The sequence below is a fragment of the Schistocerca piceifrons genome, chromosome 4 (genome assembly GCF_021461385.2).
Source record: "Schistocerca piceifrons isolate TAMUIC-IGC-003096 chromosome 4, iqSchPice1.1, whole genome shotgun sequence".
NCBI lineage: Eukaryota > Metazoa > Arthropoda > Insecta > Orthoptera > Acrididae > Schistocerca > Schistocerca piceifrons.
Genome location: NC_060141.1, coordinates 158,285,163 through 158,301,566, shown reverse-complemented (window position 1 = coordinate 158,301,566; position 16,404 = coordinate 158,285,163). Strand labels below are relative to the sequence as shown.

General features: G+C 37.6%; 1 protein-coding gene across 4 annotated transcripts in view; it reads left to right on the top strand.

The window, feature by feature from the left end:
* Positions 1-16,404, top strand: part of LOC124794736 (protein TANC2) — a 653,277-nt gene that overhangs the window by 626,935 nt on the left and 9,938 nt on the right. For all 4 annotated transcript variants that reach the window (XM_047258336.1, XM_047258337.1, XM_047258338.1 and 1 more), the window contains 3 exons: positions 1,599-1,767; positions 5,172-5,353; positions 7,010-7,179. In XM_047258336.1, coding sequence (XP_047114292.1) covers positions 1,599-1,767; positions 5,172-5,353; positions 7,010-7,179 — 521 coding nt within the window. The remainder of the gene's footprint in view (positions 1-1,598; positions 1,768-5,171; positions 5,354-7,009; positions 7,180-16,404) is intronic.

Below are 16,404 nucleotides of genomic sequence, written 5' to 3'. Positions count from 1 at the left end.
ATTGATGTCGGTTTGCAGTAGGGTTTTGGAGCATATACTGTATTCAAACATTATGAATCACCTCTAAGGGAACGATCTATTGATACGTAATCAGCATGGTTTCAGAAAACATCGTTCTTGTGCACGCAGCTAGCTCTTTATTCGCACGAAGTAATGGCCGCTATCGACAGGTGATCTCGAGTTGATTCCATATTTCTAGATTTCCGGAAAGCTTTTGACACCGTTCCTCACAAACGACTCCTAATCAAGCTGCGGGCCTATGCGGTATCGTCTCACTTGTGCAACTGGGTTCGTGATTTCCTGTCAGGAAGGTCACAGTTTGTAGTAATAGACTGCAAATCATAGAGTAAAACTGAAGTGATATCAGGTGTTCTCCAGGGAAGCGTCCTGGGACCTCTGCTGTTCCTGATCTACATAAATGACCTGGGTGACAATCTGAGCAGTTCTCTTAGGTTGTTCGCAGATGATGCTGTAATTTACCGTCTAGTAAGGTCATCCGAAGACCAGTATCAGTTGCAAAACGATTTAGAAAAGATTGCTATATGGTGTGGCAGGTGGCAGTTGACACTAAATAACAAAAAGTGTGAGGTGATCCACATGAGTTCCAAAAGAAATCCATTGGAATTCGATTACTCAATAAATAGTACAATTCTCAAGGCTGTCAATTCAACTAAGTACCTGGGTGTTAAAATTACGAACAACTTCAGTTGGAAAGACCACATAGAAAATATTGTGGGGAAGGTGAGCCAAAGGTTGCGTTTCATTGGCAGGACACTTAGAAGATGCAACAAGTCCATTAAAGAGACAGCTTACACTACACTCGTTCGTCCTCTGTTAGAATATTGGTGCACGGTGTGGGATCCTTACCAGGTGGGATTGACGGAGGACATCGAAAGGGTGCAAAAAAGGGCAGCTCATTTTGTATTATCACGTAATAGGGGAGAGAGTGTGGCAGATATGATATGTGAGTTGGGATGGAAGTCATTAAAGCAAAGACGTTTTTCGTCGCGGCGAGATCTATTTACGAAATTTCAGTCACCAACTTTCTCTTCCGAATGCGAAAATATTTTGTTGTGCCCAACCTACATAGGTAGGAATGATCATCAAAATAAAATAAGAGAAATCAGAGATCGAACAGAAAGGTTCAAGTGTTCGTTTTTCCCGCGTGCTGTTCGGGAGTTGAATGGTAGAGAGATAGTATGATTGTGGTTCGATGAACCCTCTGCCAAGCACTTAAATGTGAATTGCAGAGTAATCATGTAGATGTAGATGTAGATTATCTTCTATGGAAGCTAAAGTAAAGAATACAATTTCAAGAATAGGAGAGCTCAATAAAAATCTGACATCTTCCCATTTCACTCTATAGTTTTCATCATTCATCTTTTATTAAAATTTCTGAACAAATTCTTCTGTATCTAGCTGTTGTGCAAAGATGGACCAGACATGAAAATTACCAATACAAGTTTTACCTCTTTTCGTTCATACATATTCTGTGTGTTTTTATTATTTTATGTGATTCTTTATCATTTCTACATTTCATTTAGGAGAACTGCATACAAAACATTTGTCGACATTTTCTGACTCGATGCTTTCAACAGGAGCTTAGCCCACTGTTGGTGGCAGTGAAGGAGGGCCATTGGGCAGTTGCTGAGCGTTTGCTGCAGCACCATGCACCACTGGAGCAGTGTGATCCTGCTGGCCGGACACCATTACTGGTTGCTGCTGCTGAGGGACATGTTTGTCTGATTGAACTGCTTCTTGACAGAGGTATGAATCCAAAAGTTACTAAACTTTACTTCTCTGATTAGGAACAATGGTTTTTCCCACGAGTCATCAAAAAATAACCCTGTGTTGCGGGAACAATTTAATCTGAAGTCTCGATAGTAATACATTCTGAAAATTGTGCTAAACAGAAAGCTCATTTGAGAGAATTGTAAAATTACAAGGAAACATAATGGCGTGCCATTAGATATCTTCAGAAGGTGGTAAGATTCAAAGTACTGATGATAGACATTCATAAAAATGGGAAAAAAATCCTCAATTTTGGATTAATTAGTTAGTAAGAATTGTACCATCCCTACTATCACTCTGCCCCCCTCCCTTTTGTCTCTTAACAAAAGATCAGGCCATCTTAACTTGGTACTCTGAGTAATCTGCCCTTCCCCTGCAGTCTTCCCCCAGCTTATCACTCTTTCCTCCCTGACAAAGGACATAAACAGTACCAAAAGATGTTGTTGTTGTTGTTGCTCCATGCTACTCTATCCTGTGCAAGCTTCTTCATCTCCCAGTTCCTACTGCAACCTACGTCCTTCTGAATCTGCTTAGTGTATTCATCTCTTGGTCTCCCTCTATGATTTTTACCCTCCACGCTGCCCTCCAGTACTAAATTGGTGATCCCTTGAGGCCTCAGAATATGTCCTACCAACCGATCCCTTCTTCTAGGTAAGTTGTGCCACAAATTTCTCTTCTCCCCAATTCTAGTCAATACCTCCTTATTAGTTATGTAATCGACCCATCTAATCTTCAGCATTCTTCTGTAGCACCACATTTCTAAAGCTTCTATTCTCTTCTTCCCCAAACTATTTATTGTCCATGTTTCACTTCCATACATGGCTACACTCCGTACAAATACTTTCAGAAACGACTTCCTAACACTTAAATCTATACTTGATGTTAACAAATTTCTCTTCTTCAGAAACGCTTTCCTTGCCATTGCCAATCTACATTTTATATCCTCTCTACTTTGACCATCATCAGTTATTTTGCTCCCCAAACTCCTTTACTACTTTAAGTGTCTCATTTCCTAATCTAATTCCCTCAGCATCGCCCGGCTTAATTCGACTACAGTCCATTATCCTAGTTTTGCTTTTGTTGATGTTCATCTTATACCCTCCTTTCAAGACGCTGTCCATTCCGTTCAACTGCTCTTCCAGGTCCTTTGCAGTCTCTGACAGAATTACAATGTCATCGGCAAACCTCAAAGTTTTTATTTCTTCTCCATGAATTTTAATACCTACTCTGAATTTTTCTTTTGTTTCCTTTACTGCTTGCTCAATATACAGATTGAATAACATCGGGGATAGGCTACAACCCTGTCTCACTCCCTTCCCAACCACTGCTTCCCTTTCACGTCCCTTGACTCTTATAACTGCCTTCTGGTTGCTGTACAAATTGTAAATAGCCTTTTGCTCCCTGTATTTTCCCCCTTCCACCTTCAGAATTTGAAAGAGTCAATGTTGTCAAAAGCTTTCTCTAAGTCTACAAATGCTAGAAATGTAGGTTTGCCTTTCCTTAATCTATCTTCTAAGATAAGTCGTAGGGTCAGTATTGCCTCACATGTTCCAATATTTTTATGGAATCCAAACTGATCTTCCCTGAGGTCGGCTTCTACCAGTTTTTCCATTTGTCTGTAAAGAATTCTTGTTAGTATTTTGCAGCTGTAACTTATTAAACTGATAGTTTGGTAACTTTCACATCTGTCAACACCTGCTTTCTTTGGGATTGGAATTATTATATTCTTCTTGACATATGAGGGTATTTCGCCTGTCTCATACATCTTGCTCACTAGATGGTAAAGTTTTGTTAGGCCTGGTTTTCCCAAGGCTGTCAGTAGTTCTAATGGAATGTTGTCTACTCCCAGGGCCTTGTTTCGACTTAGGTCTTTCAGTGCTCTGTCAAACTCTTCACACAGTATGATATCTCCCATTTCATCTTCATCTACATCCTCTTCCATTTCCATAATATTTGTCCTCTAGCCATCCCTGCTTAGCCAATTTTCACTTCCTGTCGATCTCATTTTTGAGACATTTGTATTCCTTTTTGCCTGCTTCATTTACTGCATTTTTGTATTTTCTCCTTTCATCAGTTAAATTCAATATTTCTACTGTTACCCAAGGATTTCTATTAGCCCTCATCCTTTTACCTACTTGATCCTCTGCTGCCTTTGCTACTTCATCCCTCAAAGCTACCCTTCTTCTGCTTTATTTCTTTCCCCCATTCCTGTCAATCGTTCCCTTATGCTCTCCGTGAAACACTGTACAACCTCTGGTTTAGTCAGTTTATCCAGGTCCCATCTCCTTAAATTCCCACCTTTTTGCAGTTTCTTCAGTTTTAATCTACAGTTCATAACCAATAGATTGTGTTCCAAGTCCACATCTGCCCCCGGAAATGTCTTACAATTTAAAACCTGGTTCCTAAATCTCTGTCTTATATAATCTATCTGACACCTTCCAGTACCTCTAGGTTTCTTCCATGTATACAACCTTCTTTTATGATTCTTGAACCAAGTGTTAGCTATGATTAAGTTATGCTCTGTGCAAAATTCTACCAGGTGGCTTCCTCTTTCATTTCTTACTCCCAATCCATATTGAGCTACTACGTTTCCTTCTCTTCCTTTTCCTGCTGTCGAATTCCTGTCACCCATGACTGTTAAATTTTCGTCTCCCTTCACTATCTGAATAATTTCTTTTATTTCATCATACATTTCATCAATCTCATCAATACCAAAAGACATGATAGTGTTTATGTTTGTCTGTGAACAGTACGTGGAATTTTTTCATCCGAAGGTAGATTTTTTTGTCAACCTTTATGTTTTGGGAGTATGTGATATGGCTAATAATAGATGAATATGATGATTGGGTTTTGAGTTCGGTAACATAGTTCCTTAATTTATATTTTCATATATGGAATGCAAAACAGGACAAAAAAAGAAACAAACAGAATTAATGTCTGTTCTAATGTCAGGGTACTACAGCAGTTTAACAGTTACCAATTATTAATACAGTGTACATATTCAGTTTCTCATCAGGTTGCCTTCCATTCAGAGGGCTGTTGCACTCAGCGACTGTTACATTGACTTGCAAATAATAGATTTGAGCTATCAGTCATCCTTTTTAAGTTTTTATTGGCAGATCTAGATTTCAGCTAGAAACTATCCATTCTCAATGCACTATCACTTTTGATCAATGCATGTAATGCCTGTTGGTCGAGCTTCATCCACAGTTCATTGAATAATCAGTTTCTGATATCTCATTTCCTTTTCAGTCTATATTTTAATAGTTCCACATCCCTGAAGATACTCCTTCATGATAGAATATACAGAACATAATTAATAAACAAATGAGTATGTAAGTAGTATAGCATTCAGTGTTTTGTTTATGTTGGTCTTCTAGGTGCCTGTCTCCTGAAGCAGGACCGTGAGGGCCTAACTGCACTAAGTTGGGCATGCTTACGTGGTAGAATACAGGCAGCACAATGCTTACTAGACCGAGGAGCTGCTGTCAACCATGCTGATAAGACAGGACGCACACCACTTGATCTTGCTGCCTTCCAGGGAAGTGCAGGTCTTGTTCAGGTATGTTAATATGTATTAGTATTTCTGGTATCTCTCTCTTTATTACCACTAATACATCATATTGTATTTGACTCAAAGTCCATTTAATGTTAACAGTTTAGGTTCTTGATTTTGAAAGTGAACCCAAGTGAAAGTATCTTATGAAGAATTGAAGAAGAGTTTGATCAATAGCTAGATTTATAATTTAATAAGTCATTAGCAGACTATAACATGAAAGGAAGGTTGCTAAGTAAACATCTTTCTTTTACTCCAGATACTTTGTTTTCCTCCATATTCCCCAGAACCCATCAAGATCTTAAAACCTTTGCAAATATCTATCAGGCTCTAAAACTGCTCTTGTCATACCAAATATTTACTGTGAGACATCTGCTTGATATCCTTGCATCGGATGATGTGTGCTACATAAAACCCACCATGAAATAATTTACACAGTATGCTATGGGTACATTTATGAGGAAAAGATGAAAATTTCTCTTCCTGGTACAGACGTTGCATTGAAATCAAAGAAATGTTGACATATGTTGTGCAACAATGCTCAAAATTGAGAAACGGATGGCTAAAATAATTTGTGCTCTTAAAGGTGATTGAAACGTAGCACTTCATGAAACTGCAGTTAAAAAGTACTAAATGTGTTATTGCAAGAATTAACAATTGAAGGTGGATGAAACACATAATGCCATAGGCGTATGACAAGAAACTTTCCATTTCTGATGAGCTATGTGACAGATTTGTACAAGATGGGAGCTACATTTGCTGAATGTTTTATGTGAAAAAGAGATTCTTCATTGTTTTCTTGACCGTTTAAAAAAAGAAACCAACTGATTTAGTGTTCTGTAATGTGGGTCTTTCATATCACACAAGAAATAAAAACAGCAATCGAGCAATGAGTGGGAGCTACAGCTATGCATCAAGAAAAGGCGACTTTATTTCATATAACATAAAAGTCATGGTTGGTGTTTTTTTGGCATGCGAAAGGGATTCTTTTTGCAAAGGGTAGAACTATAACTGGGGAATACTATGCAGATCTGAACCAACTGAATGAAGAAATATGCAAGAAGAGTCCTGGTTTATAAAAGACGGTTTACAATTTACTCTCTCACCGTAAAAACTTATACCTTGTCTGTGTACTCCATTTTTCACATTTCTCTATTCCCTTAGCAACCTTAATCATGTCTTTTTCTTTTCTGTCTGTGTGACTTCCTTTATCACTTTTGGTCTTAACCAGTGTCACTTACTTCCTCACTCACTGTCTATTGAATTTTTTATTAAAAACTGAAATGAAAGTAATTAGGTTGATATTGTCATTATTTGAAACAGGTAGGTAGTCATATAAATGATTCTGATGATAAGAAAATGATTGTCAAATTTTCAGCTTCTATAAGCTAATTTTCTATCTTTCTACCAGAAGCAGTACTAGAAAGAAGGAATCAGTTTTTATAAATAATAAAAATCATTCGTTGGAAATGAGTGGAAAGACAGAGAGTAAATATCATTTGCAAGGAATGTTTAGTGAACTGTAAATCACAAAGTCTGGCAGCCTTCTACAGTTGTTACTGAATCCTCTTTTTTGGCTGGCCCCTCTCCATGCTATTTATGAGAATTCTATCTTTTGTACTTAATAAATTTTCTTATATTATAAACTATTCACTGTTGCAGCTGTTGATGGAAAAAGGGGCAATAATAGAACATGTTGACATCAACGGAATGCGCCCATTGGATAGAGCAGTTGGATGTCGAAATACACAAGTGGTTCACTGTTTTCTGAGGAAGGGGGCAAAACTGGGACCAGCAACATGGGCAATGGCAGCTGGCAAGCCAGAGATATTGTAAGTAACTTTGTGCTTATTTTGTTCACACACACACACACACACACACACACACACACACACACACACACACACACAAACTAAAAGTATTGATGATAATTTAATACTTGATAAGGCTTTAAGAAATCCTACAAATAAATGTCAAAGTGTGTTAAAAACAGAGTAAATAAAATAGATATGATTCATAAGTTATTCAAATAGTTAAGAATAGATGTTATGGTAACTGTAAGATGAGATGTTAACCATTTACATTTTAGTTGAAGGTAGAGGGGCATGGCTTCATTGGAACTCACTAACTAGACGGTGTCCCTTTCTAGATCTATTAAATTGATGAGCTATTGATGTTATTCTCCTAATGTTGTGTAGAGATAAGCAATTTAAATGGTGAGCAGAATATGGGGTAGAAGATGAGGTACTACAAATTAGAAAAATATTATTTCAAACTGAGACACTGCAATTGGATTCAAGAAAGGTGCAAATATACCTGGCATGTATGCCAAAGGACATGAAGACAAACTATATAGATGATAGTCTTGAAAGGCAAAGAAGGGAAGTAACAGCATTAACAAACAAGTGGGCCTGTTGTGAGCACGGGAGTTGAAATGAAGTGAAAAGGTAAAAAAGAGAGAGAAAACAAATGAAAAGAAAGGGGATGAGATAATGAAATAACAGAAAGAAGAGTATGTACGTAACATGGCCAGGGGACACTAAATCACTGGCAATCTAGAAAGGACTACAATCCCTGTTGGATCTCGACAGAAACCACCAAACTATAACAAGGGTGAGGGTTTTTGAATAAAGGGATGTCTTAAGCTAGCAGTTTGGGATGTAACAGGTCTGGGTATGAAGGAAACAGAACTGTTTAAGATGTTTAAGGATAGGAAAGTGCACACTAACAAGCCAAGAAGAACCTAAAGGGTACAAGAAAGTCTGAAGGATGCACAGTGATATGTAGCAGTTTTGAAGCAAATAAACAAGCTGGTGAAGGAGTGGCAGTGGTGGCAGATAGAAAATAAAGCTCAATAATATAAAGTTATATTTATGTAAGTCAAAAAATGATTATAGACAGATTTACTGGAGACAGAAGTCATATAACAATTATAAGAGTATATGGCCTCAGGAAGGGAAAGATGATGAAACAGAAGGGCTTTATGAAATCTTTCAGAGAGAGCTGCACAAGTTTAACAAAACAGATCATATTACCATAATGGGAGACCTTAATACAAGAATAGGAAATAACCCAGCACTGAATGTTATGGGTCATAAAGGAGAACGGCTTATCAACAACAATGAAGAAAATCTAATACATTTTGCAACCAGCAACAATCTAACAGTTGCTAACATACTTTTGAAACAGAAAGAGATTCGTAAGTTCACTTGGAGTGCTTGTGGTGGAGGTCAGTAAAATATTATGGCATTACCAATAGCAGACTCAGTAAACTGATACAGGACGTTGGTTTTTCATGGCAGCTACATAAATCCCAATCATTTCCTGCTGGTGTCAGAAATTCCTTTACTAACTATATGGAGAAGGGAAGGCTGTTTCATAATATTGAGAGAGAAAATGAAGAACTGTATAAAATATACTCACTACAAGATCAAGAAATTAGGGTATTTATTGCATTAGGCTAAGCACTTATTTCCAAAGTCAAATAACCAGTGAAAGTATTGAAAAAGCATGAGCAAGGATTAGCTGTTTCATTCATATTACTGCACTTGAAGCATTTGGTAAAAAGTGTAAGCTGAGGAAGAAGAGAGGTCTGAGAATATTGAATAACGAAATAGCCAGAGAAGAAAAAGAAAGCTCATGATGTGTATTATATTTACAAACAAAAGTGGATAGCAATGAAGATAAATGTAATACAAAGTGAAACATAGCAAAAAGAGTTGTAAGTTAAGCTAAAGATTAAGCACTAGGTTTGTTAGTAATGTTGAGGATGGATACGCAGCAGGCAAACACTAGCATATAAAATAATGAAATGTCTTTATAAGACAGACAAGGATACAGCCAATATAAAGTCAATAACAGAAAAATATAGGGAAAGATATTATAAGAGATTATGGTACATTGAAAAACAGGAGCATCAGTAGAGAATGTCACAAATGTGAATGTGATCTTTTGACATATAAAGAAGTTGATGAAGTTGTGGCAAGAACGAAGAATACGAAGGTGACCAGGAAGAATGGGCTAAATGCTGAGCTCATAAAACATGGTGGTACGTCACTAAAATTAAAAATGCTTTGTCTGTTTAATGTGTGCTGGAAGAATGAGCATATACCAAGCACATTGTGAAGTACAGTCATCCCTCCATTTTTTATTTATTTATTTATTTAATTTTTTTTAATGAAAACTGAATAACTGTTATAAATAGAGAGGGATAAATTTGATGGAGACAGCATGTAAGATATATGCTAGAATAATTGGCAAGAGACTAAAGGCTATAGGTGAAACACTCCTTTTAGAAGAACAGAATGGTTTGAAGAAGGGAAGATAATGCACAATTCGTGTACTCATTATAAAACAATTCAGAGAAAAAGGTATGAATTTAATATAAAAATGCATAAAGCCTTTATAGATTTTGTATATGCCTCAGTTGTGTAAATACACAAATACAGTGGAGCATACTAGAGAAACTAGGTTATCTTAAACACATCATAAACATCCTGAAAGATGTGTACACAGACACTAAAATGATGATTGGAACAGATGCAAGAATTTCAGATATGATAGCTGTGAATCAGGCAATCAGACAAGAGGGCAGTTTATCACTGACATCTGTAACAGTGGTTCTCATACTTTCCAATAACACTGACCCCCTGCTTATTTGGAAAGTGATCTGTGGACCCCCTTGCAATGCAGTCTGAAAGTTCACATGGTATTAAAAAAAATGTTAATTAGAAATGCTACTGATAAATATATAAAGAAAAATAATGTGATAAGTAATTTATTGTAAAGATATGTGATTGTTGTCAAGTGAACAAAATTTCAATAGAAAATACAGTAAGTTAATACGGTGACAATATAGTAGTACAGAAAATACAGTAATACCATACAATAATTACAGTAACTGGAAATCAGTATCTAACTTTTTTTAAGAAATCCACTTGATAAAGAATGCTGTACAATGTGGGAGTCACTAATGTGAAGAATGAAATTCTTTGTGTTTTTCCACAATTCCAGTAAAATCTGGAATAAGTTTTGTCACCGTCAACATTAGGTCTGATTCCACATTACGACAATTTTGCTTTAAGGTTTTAATACTGCAAAGAGTGGGAAAGGACTGGTCAAGTAACTAAGTGGTAGAGAAAGGCATCAAATGTTGCAATGCCTCTTTACACAAATCTTAATACTCACAATGCACATGCAACCAAAAGCTACAAAGTTCATTTTCCTTGAAAACATTTTTCCATGAAGTATTGCAGGATAGTTCAAATAGCTGTTCTTGTCCTGTTTCAGAGAGATTTCACCATTAGTGAAAGGGTCTTCAATCTAACAATTACCAGGTTGTGGGCTAGGAACATATTCTCAAAAACTTACAGCTAATTATATCAAGTCTCTTACAAGTGCTCCGCACTTCAGCTGAAAATTTCTCACCTGGAGTATCAGTGCAGTCCCTGAGCACCAGAAATGATGAATCATTATTATTGTGTACTTGTACTGCCCACAGTTGCAGTTTGTTAATTGTTGCACAATATTAACATTTCTTCCTTGCAGGCCTAAGTTACTTTTGTTGAGAAAGAAGAAAATATCCACCCCCCCGACAGGCCGCTTTACACTATCAGTCAAAGTCAAACAATTTCTTGCTTGAAAAACAATGTTGCTTGTCTAAAAGAAACAAGCACACTTCATTATGCTGCTCAAGGAAGTGACAGAGAACTTTCCCTTCTGACAAACAGTGCAGTTCAGTATGTAAGAAAGTTGAGTGTGTTCACTGCCAATTTCTTCACATAAAACTGTGAAAAGACAGGCATTTAGAGACCATGATGTGAGGAAATTAACAAGTTTTGTAACTCCATCCAGAACACATTTCAGATCCAAAGGCATTTTTCTCACTGCTAAAGCTTCTCTATATATGAAGCAATGAGTACACTATTCCTGATACTAAAGGTTTCACTCGAGCCTTTAGGCCTGTCTTCCAACCTGTAAAAAATGCCCCAACAAAGAAAGAATTTCTCTTGCTTGAAGTAGTCCTATATAACGGTTGACCAGCTTCGGGGCAGAAATTTAGTAAAGTAGGGAAACATTTAAATTTACAAACTTAGGTGTAGTTTGTAATTGCTTTCTTTTTAGTAGCTGAAAAAATACTTCTTGCATAACAGCTGTGAATTACATTTTCTCACCGCACATTTCAAGTTTTAGGCATCGCAGACCCCCTGGCTAGTTACCACGAACCCGCAGTGGTCCGTGGACCCCACTTTGAGAAAGTGGTCTCTAGTAATGATGAAACTGTAAAACCATTTTGTCTAGACTACCTTAGAAAGTATGTAGTACAACATATGTACTGATTTTAAGAATATAACACCAAATATGGAACAATAATTACTCTTTTAAAAAGCTATTTACTCTTTGACTTCTGCACTTTATCACATCTGTGAAAATGATTTTATTATTTGGTTTATTGTACACAATACGATTCAACACAATGAATATGATGCTTATATAATCCTCTTCATGTTCATTCAATACTTCCGTACTAATGTCAGTCACAAACCCATCAGTTTAAGCCACTGAGTGTCAGGTGTCACTTATAATTTCTTTGCAGCACATTCATTTGTGCTAATAGCCTGTTACGCTTTCACTAAACTGACATCCATTAAATTTGGCATGAGATAGCTTGAACCCTGATGAAGAAGACAGGCTACTTTACAGAGTGTGTATACAGGATTTTAATTGATTTGAAGAACATTATGCAAATTAAGGAAAAATGTTTATTATTTGAAAAAGCTATTTACTCTTTCACTTTTGAACTTAATCATATTTGTTAAAATATATGTTCTATGTAATATGATTTAGTGTAATCAGCACACTGCTTATTCAATCTTCAATGTGTTTAATCCATACTTCCATTCTAATACCAGTATTATTAATTGTGAAAGTAACCCATTCTGTTACATTTTTATTATTCTATCACTGAACCAATTCCGATGGTATTTGGTATGTAGTTAGCTTGAACCCTGCCTAATATCGTATAGGGCCCCAGCGAGCACCCACAAGTTGACTAATGTCTGAAGTAGTACTAGAGAAACTTGACACCATGAATCCTGCTGGGCTGTCCATAAAACTGTAAGAGTACGAGGGGCTGGAGGTCTCCTGTGAACAGCACGCTGCAAGGCATCCCAGATATGCTCAATAATGTTAGTGTCTGGGGAGTTTGGTAGTCAGCGGAAGTGTTCAAACTTAGAAGAGTATTCCTGGAGCCACTCTCTAGCAATTCTGGATGTTTGTGGTGTCGCATTGCCCTGCTGGAATTGCCCAAGTCTGTCAGAATGCACAATGGACATGAATGGATGCAGGAAGTCAGACAGGATGCTTCCGTACATGTCATATCTACTTTAGAAAATTGTCTTTCTGAGTATTATTTACATCTGTAAATATGGTATACATGGGTGGTATGCAGACAACACTGGGACAATGAATGGTGACTCTTAGTGTCTATAGATTATTCCATGACTGTGCATGTGATTTATGGTATTGAGTTCCTATACCACCTAGCATAGATGGAGAGTTCTGGTGGAGATACAACATTAAAACTGGACAGTAAGCTTGAGAACCACATTTAAAACTGTTACTATAAGCCATGCAAACATAAAGTCCGATTTAGTGCATAGTTCTAAGAGAGCTCAAGTTGTGAATGTTACTTGAATCCAACAGACCTCAGCACAATCTCATGTCTGCTGGAACTTGGGTACGGAATATCAGGCGGCTTTAACAGCTATAGAGACATTCAAACAGTCACAAGCCCGTCATTTTAGATGCTGAGTGTCACATGTCTCTTACAGCTTCCAAGACGCTTGAAGACTCACAATTGCAGTGTTATTTAAATAAAGACTGTATGAAAAACAGAGAATCGTACCTTTGCATGTGGAACTTGGAGGCTATTGGTGAGGCTGCATTTGATTATGATCTATTAACTGACTATGTTTACCATGAATTAGTCATGATAGGGGGTGGATAAAAGATGTAGGCACCATAATAAATTAAAACGGAAGGGAGAAATGGTTGGTATGTGTTGCTCAGGTGGCAAAATCTCACATCCCTTACCAGATGAGCCAGAGAAACTCTTAAAAACTCTACTTCTGCATGAATGTAATGAATCAAGGGATTATGTAAATGTAATTAGAAAATATAATGCAGGCTTTCAGGTTTGCCAAACAACAAAATAATAGAAATACATTCATTATGCACCTACATACCAGCACTGCATACATTTGTTACACATACATGTCTGCACCACTATACACGCAGACGTATCGTTAAATTACAAGCTTGCTTACACTTCATCATTCATTATAAAAAAACGACTGATATGCAAGTGAATCAGTGGGTAACAGCTAATTCTGTAATACAATACATGTGGAAGTATCTCTGTTACATTTTCACGACTACTGCTGAACTAATTTCGGTGAAATTTGGTACGGAGATAGCTTGACCCCTGAGAAGGAACACAGGCTACTTTTTATGTGGATAATAAAAGACAGTTAAAAGTGTGAAGTAGGGGACTGAACACATTTTTTTTACATCAATGAACAAAGCCATGTTTAAAAAATTATTAAATTTGCCGTGAAGAAGATACGTCAAGTAGCAGACAGGCACTATTAAAAGCCACTCACTTGTAGCTTTCGGCCACAGCCTTCATCACCAAAAACACACACACACACACACACACACACACACACACACACACACACACACACACACACACACAACAATGCATGCATCACCGGCCAACTCCAGCATCTAGGGCAGGAATGCACCAAAGACTTTGTAGCAGCATGCAGCAATCTGTCTTTTCATATATTGTTGACATTCCTACCAGTAGTTTCCATTGTTTGAAATTACAACCTCTGACAATAAAGTTCGATGAATGAAGTCAGAATGGTCGATCGGGCAACTCTGGCGACTCACAATGGTGCATCTGCATAACAGCTAGTGCTGACATCCTGCCCTCACTGTAGTTCAGTTGAGCATCACGTGTGTTCCGTGTTAGACTTGTTGGATGAAGTGCTTGTTTATGTGTTGATTGTGAACTGAGAACAGGACAATGAATGAGCAAAGGATCAATTTAGTGTTTTGTTTCAAGCTTGACAAGACACCAAAAGAAATGCACAAAGTGCTGGTATGTGTTTATGAGGATCAAGCACTGTCCATGAAATGTGTGTATGAGTGGTTCACCCATTTTCAAGGAGGACAGGAAAGTGTTTCTGACAATTCCCGTAGCAGATGACCGACGACCGCCGTCAGTGACAAAAACATTGAGAAAGTGAGGACATTAATCACGAACGATCGTTGATTAACTGTATGCATGATAGCGGATGAACTGCAGATGAACAGTGAAGCCGTGCGACAAATCCTTACCCAGGAGTTAGGGAAGAGGAAAATGTGTTGTTGTCTTGTGCCACATCACTTGACTGACGATCAGAAGCAGGCATGTTTAGAGGCTTCACAGGATTTTGTCAAAATAGTGGATGCAGCACACAATTTCCTGAACTGTATTGCCATTGAGGATGAAACCTGGTTTCTCTGGTACGACCCTGAAATGGAACAGCAAAGTGTGGAATGGCGTTCTCCAACATCATGTCATCGGAAAAAGGTCAGAGCTGAAAAATCACACATCAAAACAATGCTCATTGCCTTTTTTGATAGTCAAGGCATTATCCACAAGGTATTTCTACCTGAGGGAACGATGTTGAACGCTGCACAGTACATTGAAATTTTGACCTGTTTCATGCAATGTCTATATAGGATACGACCCCAATACATACAACAAGGTTCCTGGTTTTTAGTGCATGACAACGCTTGCCTACGCACAACCAATATCGTCAAACAGTTCCTGGCAAAAAAGGAGATGGTGCAACTTGAACATCCAACATACTCGCCAGATCTCAATCCTCCAGACTTCTTCGTATTCCCTTGACTCAAACTCGCTTTGAAAGGAAAGAGATTTGACAATATTCCTGACATCCAACAAAATGTGACATGGCTTTTGAACATCATCCCAAAGGAAGACTTTGTGCAAAGTTTCCAGGGACATGTATCACAGAGCTCAGTGGTGCATAGTTATGGGAGGTGACTATTTCGAAGGACAGTAAGGTAACTGTAGATCATAGTTCATCTATGTTAATGTTACAGGACTATTCACCAAACTTTATTTCAGAGGTTGTATTACATTTGTTGCATAACATACAAACTATAATGTACAGCTACTTACACAGCACAATGCATAGATCCATGCACCTGTCCATGCCTGTCTGCATGCACTTCTCAGCAGTAACACTGTATGTGTGCCATGTCGTTGTGTGCTGGGATAGTTGGAGGGGTAGGAGGATGCATCTTATGCATCGTGCTATGCTTACCTGAACAGGCAGTCATGTGAGAGCAGCTGATGTTACTACATGTACATTAACTTACTACCATCACTCATCGTAACAAAATTAACGATATGTGAACATAGACATGAGTAACAACTTCTTGTTTAATGTATACATTGACATCTTGAGAAGATGGAAATCAGAAGTTTCAACTTCCCTCCCCCCTCTGAAAATGAAATTAAATTATTATGACAGAATAATATGTCGTTACTCGAATGGAAACTTTTGGGCGAGAGAAGTTGCTTCTCCCAATATTTTTACACAACTATCTCCCACTCTTCCAGATAGAAATTTTGTTATTATTTTGAAACCTTAAGTCTATAAAACAAAATGATTAGAAGGTACAGTTAATAATCATGCTCTCTCTGACTCTTGTCATCAAAGTTAGAACCTGGAATAAAATCTGTCACTTTGAAGAATTCTGGCAATCATTGACTCTGAAAATTCTTAAACTAACCAGAGGCACAATTGTACACCCTGGGGAAGCCATCTTAGGTGCTATGATGTACTCACTCTCCAGCATGGGAATCAGTGTCCAAGTTGTGTATCAGTTTCGATAAAGTCCAGAATTTAATGTTTGAAAATAGAGCATAAACGACAGTGATGCAGGCTCTAATGATTTCCCAGGATACAAAG